A 6,917-nucleotide genomic window follows, 5' to 3' on the forward strand; every position below is an offset into this window, starting at 1 on the left:
CCCACTCCACCCTTTCCCTCTGCCGCAGCTGGCCGCCTCGGAGCCGAGCTTCGACTGCAATCAGTCAGAGGAAGCGGAGAGAGCTGCGCCTTTAATCTCTTACGAAGAGCACATGAACCCCAGGCTATTTAAACCGTTTATTTAAAGGTAAGCCTATAGACGTGGAATATACATTATATAATGTTGTCTTGATTGTAACGAGTTAAATTTCCGTTTGCTCTTTAAAAATAAAAGTCCCCACAAATGCGCGGTCGATTTCGAACGCAAGTGCTCAATGCGGAAGTTCAAGAGCGGTATTTTGTTGTTCAACGTTCCGTGGTTACTTGGTAACATCTATGGACGTCATTAGACATTCAGAATGTTGGACTAACATGTGAAACGCAGTCGTGTTCTAAACACACTGTAACTAGTGCGATAGTCGCGCCGTCGGCGATCACAAGTTAGTAAATTGGAAAGCAAATTCAAAATGGCCTCCCCATCTCCAGGTTCTATTTGTCTAGTGACATGTTGCGGGATAATAACGCATACAGTGACCAAGTATGTTATCGTGACGGACAAGGTTTTGTTGTCTTAGGTGAACGTTATGCACTTTCACCACTTCCTACCAAGTCCCGCCGTTCACCGTTGTTTTACTGCTGTATTTGTTGTCTAGAACGGTAGCTAATCCCGAGATGAAGCAGCGTTGTGACCACGTCAGGGCGGTGGGGGAGGGGAGCAGTAACAGTGCATGGGTGGAGTCTGCAGTACGGGTGGAGTCTGCTGTACGGGAGGGAAGCATGTGGTTTGGTCGAAATAGGAGTGAGAGATCGTGAATCAATTTAACGGGGCCGCATCATTGACGCGGGAATAAAAAAATCTATTACGTTATTAAGAAAATATGGAAGACAGGTCTTGTGTGTTTGTAAATGTCACATTATTCCTGCAGGCGTCAAAATTCATCAAGAGAACTCTTTATATGCATAACATTTGAAATACATAACTTTTCTTAAATTAATGTCAACCTGACACTTTTTTCATGTACCCTTTTTTGGCCCCCAAGAGAATCCAGTTTAGAGTTGTTTGAGTCAGACAATTTTTTTTTATTTTTTTTTTTTTTATAACATTTCGTTTTAAAACCATTTAAAAATGTTGGCAAAATGTGACTGTAAAAATATGTACATCTAGCTTGTGAGCAGCTTGTTGAGAGAGCTGTAGTGGAAAGTCAACTTTAAACTTGAGTTACTCACTTTCGCATTTCCTTGACATAATCTCTGTGTAAAATGATTTCAATTATGGAAGGAAGAAGCTGCCTCTTGTCACCTTACATGTGGTAGTTTGTAGTTATGCTGCAGAGGATGTGTCAGCTTGCATTCTGGTCTCTGTCTCTACAGTGCTGGGATGTCATTCTTGCGTCAGGTAGGCTGAACCCCGATGCCTTCATCTCAACCTTGACTGAAACCTTCAATGTTGTGTGTTATAGCTAACGGGTGTCAATCAACCAGGATTTTTCTGTTATCAAACAAATCATCTCCATTGCATATGCTTTTTTAGTTTTTGCCTGCAACTAACGGTCTGTTGGTTTGGTGTACAAAACTATGCATACTACCTCTCCCCCTCCCCTGAAGAGAGCAAGCTTCAGGCTTTCATCCAATGCAATGTGAGACGACCAAATTTGCATTGAAGAGGTACAATCTGTAGCTGTACATAGCCTCTCACAGTCCCTCAGCACACGATCTCAGCAGCTAGTCTCATCCCCCCCACTCCCCTGCACACACGGCCACCCCCCCAGTGGCGTTGGATGTACTGTGCATTAACGTGCTGGTTGCTGTCATGTGTTCTCCCTGCTCTAGCTGCATGTTTGTCACCTTTAGGCTCCCGCAGCCCCTGGTTGGCTGGCCGTCGTGACGGGAGGCAAGTGTCCGACACTCGTCTCAGTACTACTGGATGTGCAGTATGTACAACGTGCTGTTTAGCCACGAGCCATTTTCAGTGTGTGTGTGTATCTGCCATTTTTATTGTCATTCAGCGTGATTTGTGTTACTGTTACAAATGCTTGCATTGGGAGTGGGATCTCTTTTCCTTCCGACGGCAGTGCGCTCGAATTACTGAAGGTCCAATTTCCACATCTTCATGTTTCGCTTCTACTGTGTGTAGCAAATGGCTCCAGAAAGTCAGTGTTCATATGTACTGTTGGATTGTGCTTTTTCCTCATGATTCACATTCGTTTACTGACAATGGTCAGAATATGCTCTTGATACATTTACTCAGATATCTTTTAATTATCTGGGTTGCAGTAATGCTGTGTTTTCAGAAATGTATTTTTTTGAATCCCTTTGTCTTAACAGGCATTTGCCAAAATATTATATCAGAAGATGCACACAAAGGATGTTGGCCGGGACAAGCGACAAAGATCAGTCCTAGGAATTCAGATGCCATATTGGAGTTGACCCTGTTGTCTACTGTTACATATAAAAGACCCAAGCTTTGTGTTGCCCGTTTCAACACCGGAGAGATAGGTTACACTACAATAACAGAAAATCTGGTAGCAAACTGTCCTTCCTTTATCAGTTGGCTGTCCCACTCAGCAGGCGCCTTGATGGTCTATCTGACAAGGCCTGAAAGAATTAAGAACAGAAGCAGTTTGTCATTAACACTGTGAAGCGATGAGCAAAAGAGGAAGCCACCGTGTGTATATGCCTGTGCGTCGCCGTAGGAAAGGTAGAGAAAAGTAAATGAACACAACTTCACGTACACTTTTTTTAAAATTGTTTGTTGTGGTGGGTTGCAGATGCACTTAGGTTGTACATATCCATGTTGAGCTTTTGAATTGATGTGTTTTTTAGCAATATTGAATTTAACCTTTGGAACAGTTTAACCTTTGGAATCCTACAATACTTTATTGATAGTGAAACAAGACCAACTATTAGAACTATATTAACTTACAGTTGTTATTACTGTAGGAACATAACAAATGTCTCTATGAATGAAACGTTTCTTTGTGCTAATCAAGGTCCCGTATTTGGCTCCCCCCGCAGGGCCAACATGTACTCCAAGGGCACCAAACGCAAGTTCTTAGATGGCACAGATATAGCAACTGATGACAACCTGGAAGGCCCCAAGATGGCGTCCTATAGCCTGCAGCGTCAGTCCCTGCTGGACATGTCCCTGATCAAGCTGCAGCTGTGTCATATGCTGGTGGAACCCAACTTGTGCCGTTCGGTGCTCATTGCCAACACTGTGCGTCAGATCCAGGAGGAGATGACCCACGATGGCAGCTGGCAGGTGGTCTCAGAGGCCTTGGCCAGCTCCAGCCAGTGCCCGTCCGACCGTCTGGTGGCCAGCGAGGTCCTGTGCCGGTCGCCTGCGCCGGAGGACGCCGGGCCCAAGCTCTTCTCGGTGATGGGCTACGATGACTGCCGAGAAGAGGAGGTGGTGGCGGACGAGGCCCTGTGTTCTGTGGCCATCAGTGGGGGCCCCTCCACCTGCCTGCTGGGTACTTTAGGCCACTGCTGGGAGAGGACGGAGCTGAGGGTGGGGGCTCTGGATGCGGAGGATGGGGCTTCTGAAGACTCCAGGTCGGTTTCGGAGGACGAGATGAGGTCTGCGGAGGAGTCCAAAACTTCCATGGGACAGGTGTTTGGAACGTTCGAGATCAAGAACAGCACTCCTGGGTCAGACCCAGCACTGGAGGAACTGTTTTCGGATGTGGACGCTTCATACTATGACCTGGACACCATGCTGACAGGCATGCAGAGCGCCCCAAAGATGGGGCCTTATGACCTGCTGGACAGTTTGGCCTCACATGGCCCTGCTTCCAACTCAAGCTGTAGGTCCGATCTCAATGAGCTTGACCACATCATGGAGATCATTGTTGGGTCATAGGTCAAAGACATTCACTCCAAGACTGATCTTGTGTTGATCTTGTGTCACTGCCTTTTTGTCTTGTATGTGACCAGACATACACATACTTTCTCTCTCTCTCTCTCTGTCTCTCTCATGTGGAAACTGAGTTAAATCAGTTTTAGTGTAATATTACTCTTGAAAATATTTGTTCAAGATCACCATATTTCTTTCAGTTGAATTCTTTGTTCATGTTTGTAATTGTGTACTCTTTTCTTTTTTTTCTCCAACTGTTTTCTTTTCAGTACTTGGATAATTTATTGTACCTGTTACACTACATGAATTGAGAGCAGAACATAATATTTACATTAACTTTACATATTTTCCTAAAACAAGATGAAAGATTGCTAAAATAGTTTATCTATATAAATATACAAATATATATTTTTTACGATAGAGACAGCTTGATTATTGTTCCAGAGTACAAATGTTCTATCATGTGATTGGGACTGATTTACCTATTCCCTGCCAAAGATTTATCTTTGGTTATATCTGTGAGCTTACAAGACATTGTCGAAAACATGAATTGTGTTCACAATGTGATGCACCTTTTTCTCTCTCTATGGTTTGGTGTTGTGCACAGTGTACAGTATTTCTCAGAATCACACGTCCCCTCCTTGAGCCATAAAGTTCTTGCACCGTGTCTAGCTGTCACCTGTAGCCTGTGGTGCCATTGGTTTGCTATTAGAAGTCATATATTCTTATATTTGTCTCCATGCAAGTGAAGAATGATGATGGGTATCTCCCATTTTATGTTATGGCTTTTAACTTATTTTATTTATTAACTGCAAACATATGGCTGTGTTTACCTTGGTCATAGAAAGGTTTTAGGCTTTCTGTGCAATCAGTGCTCTTTTAATTTTTTTTATGTTTTACTCCAAACAAACTGAATCAGAGAGAAACATGAGAGGAATTGTGTTATTCAACTGACTTACTCCTACAGACGAATGTACATATATGTTTGACCATGTTCAATGCCTCCGCTCAGGCTTATGACAATATTGGGAGGTAACAGTTGATTGCAGGTTGAGTAACCAGGCATGGGAGATTATCACTTCTCTTTTTTTATTACTAAGTACATTTGGCATTTGTGACAGAGTAGATTAAGCATTTTTATACAAGTAAACTGTAGCAGTTTAAACCATTTTTAATAAAGATTATAACATATTATAATATGAATTTATTGTGTGGTGAGCACTATTCTGAGAGTATAGCCTACATTTCCGAGGTAATTTCTCTTTAAAGTCAATGTACGGTATGTACCCAAACCGAGCGATAATTATTAACTAGTTCAAGCTGCATCAAATAAGAGAAAAAATGCCTAATTTCCTCGACCACGCCGTGTCCGGATGACCAGTGTGTACAAGTGCAGTTCCTTTGACCACTGTTTCTTCTATGCCAGAGAGGTGCTTATTGAAGGCTTGATTGATGCTGAAACAGCCCACAGCCTGGTCAGCTCATACAGTCCTAATTGAGCTACCTGGAGGAGGGGTGTGACAAAGACCAGGTTCAGGAGATTCACATGCAATCAATTGCAAAAACAAACAGTATTGGTGAACATGGATGAGTGGCATAGTGGGCTGGACCCTGATGTAGATTCTGGACTCAACAAACCCTGGTCAGTTGAAAACATAGGCCTACGTGGCTGTGCACAATATTATTGACCTTTTAGGCTTTTGCAGAAATAAGGATGGAAGTTATGTCCTTAATTTCCTGTTATGATTAATTCCGTATTATGTGACAATTAGCTAGCAAATGAAGTTGAAAACAAGAATATAGCATTGCTTAATCGTTTACATATAGGCAATAATACTTTTACAGTGGTGATGGTATCCAATTTGGCTCTACTGCCACATGAAAGCATGAATACATTCGAATAGAAACGAGAGTTGTACCGTCATAGTTCCGTTAACAGTTTTCAGGGTGCTGTACCAACGGTGACCAACGGGACGAGATGCGCAACTAATCTGCAATTTCAATTATTTAAAGTAGCCTATACCTGCATGATGTCAACACTGTTTTTCGAACCTTTCAATGTGTGCAGGGTAATTTCTGCAATGATCCTACTTAGTTTTACTCAACAGGTCTACTACACCACGGTGGTGAAATCTCCGTCTGATACGAGCGTGAGACGGAGTTCAGTTTCAAGTTTATTTGTTACGTCTCATACACGAGTGCAGGGAGTAAAATTCTTGGGCTCGGTTCCTTGACAATGCAGAATACAAAATACAAATAATACAAATACGCAGTAGTGCAATGAGGTAAGGACAAGACAATAAGTGACAGTACAAGATAAGTGAGACGGTTGGACAGTGACGATTGTTGGGGACATAAGACAATAGACATGACACAATTGCAGTATAAATAGTAGAGTAAAAAAGTAAAGTGTTTCAGTTGATAGACGCCTATTGTAGTCAACGTTACCTGCTACACCAGCACGTGCGTGAAGCGGAGACGTTAGCAGCAATGTAAAATTAGGATTGGAGTCGATTTTTCTCTGATCCACGCATGTAAACCCCATACAAAGTACCTGAAATGATAGCTTTCAATGCTTTTGGGATGCTTAAAACATATTCACTCAGCTTCATAGCATGATAATGTAAAGAAACATTGATATTAGCAGTACATGCGCACACTAGCGGTACCTGAAAAACTAGCTGATATAACGAAATACAGTCCTTGTTTACATTTGGAGGTAAAGGACCCTGAAAACTGTGAACTATGACGGAACGCTGTCCGTTTCGGAGTTGGTGTAGTTCAGCGTCAGAGCGAGGAGGACTGTGACGTCGAACGGCATCTTCATACGGTCACGTTTTCATTATGCGGGCACGAGGAGCGACAGAACGAATGGAAGGCGGGGGGCGGGGAGGAGGGGGGGTCTCCCTGCCAATCAGACGTGGTTACTAGGCGGGCTTGAGGTTTCATTGGACCAATGGAGGTTCTCCCACCTGACAACCATCAATCAGCTGAGTTCCTTTCCCGTCGCTTCTCCGCTGTAGCCAGAATCTGGGACTGCTGTCCGCCGGAGAGGTCTGTCT

General features: G+C 43.2%; 1 protein-coding gene across 10 annotated transcripts; it reads left to right on the forward strand.

Annotated features, from left to right (window-relative positions):
- cdca4 (cell division cycle associated 4) lies at positions 1-5,058 on the forward strand. Of its 10 annotated transcripts, XM_083689247.1 has the most exons (5): positions 5-147; positions 1,371-1,395; positions 1,851-1,930; positions 2,325-2,707; positions 3,015-5,058. In XM_083689247.1, the coding sequence occupies exons 4-5, from the start codon at positions 2,643-2,645 to the stop codon at positions 3,859-3,861; spliced, it is 912 nt and encodes a 303-aa protein (XP_083545373.1). In that variant the 5' UTR covers positions 5-147; positions 1,371-1,395; positions 1,851-1,930; positions 2,325-2,642; the 3' UTR covers positions 3,862-5,058. The 10 variants fall into 10 exon arrangements, with proteins under 10 accessions (XP_083545369.1, XP_083545373.1, XP_083545370.1 ...); XM_083689244.1 differs by having other exon boundaries at positions 1,851-2,707; XM_083689250.1 differs by lacking the exon at positions 1,851-1,930.
- Positions 5,059-6,917: the final 1,859 nt, after the last annotated feature.

The sequence above is a fragment of the Argentina silus genome, assembly GCF_951799395.1.
Source record: "Argentina silus genome assembly, chromosome: 17".
In the NCBI taxonomy this organism is placed as follows: Eukaryota; Metazoa; Chordata; class Actinopteri; order Argentiniformes; family Argentinidae; genus Argentina; species Argentina silus.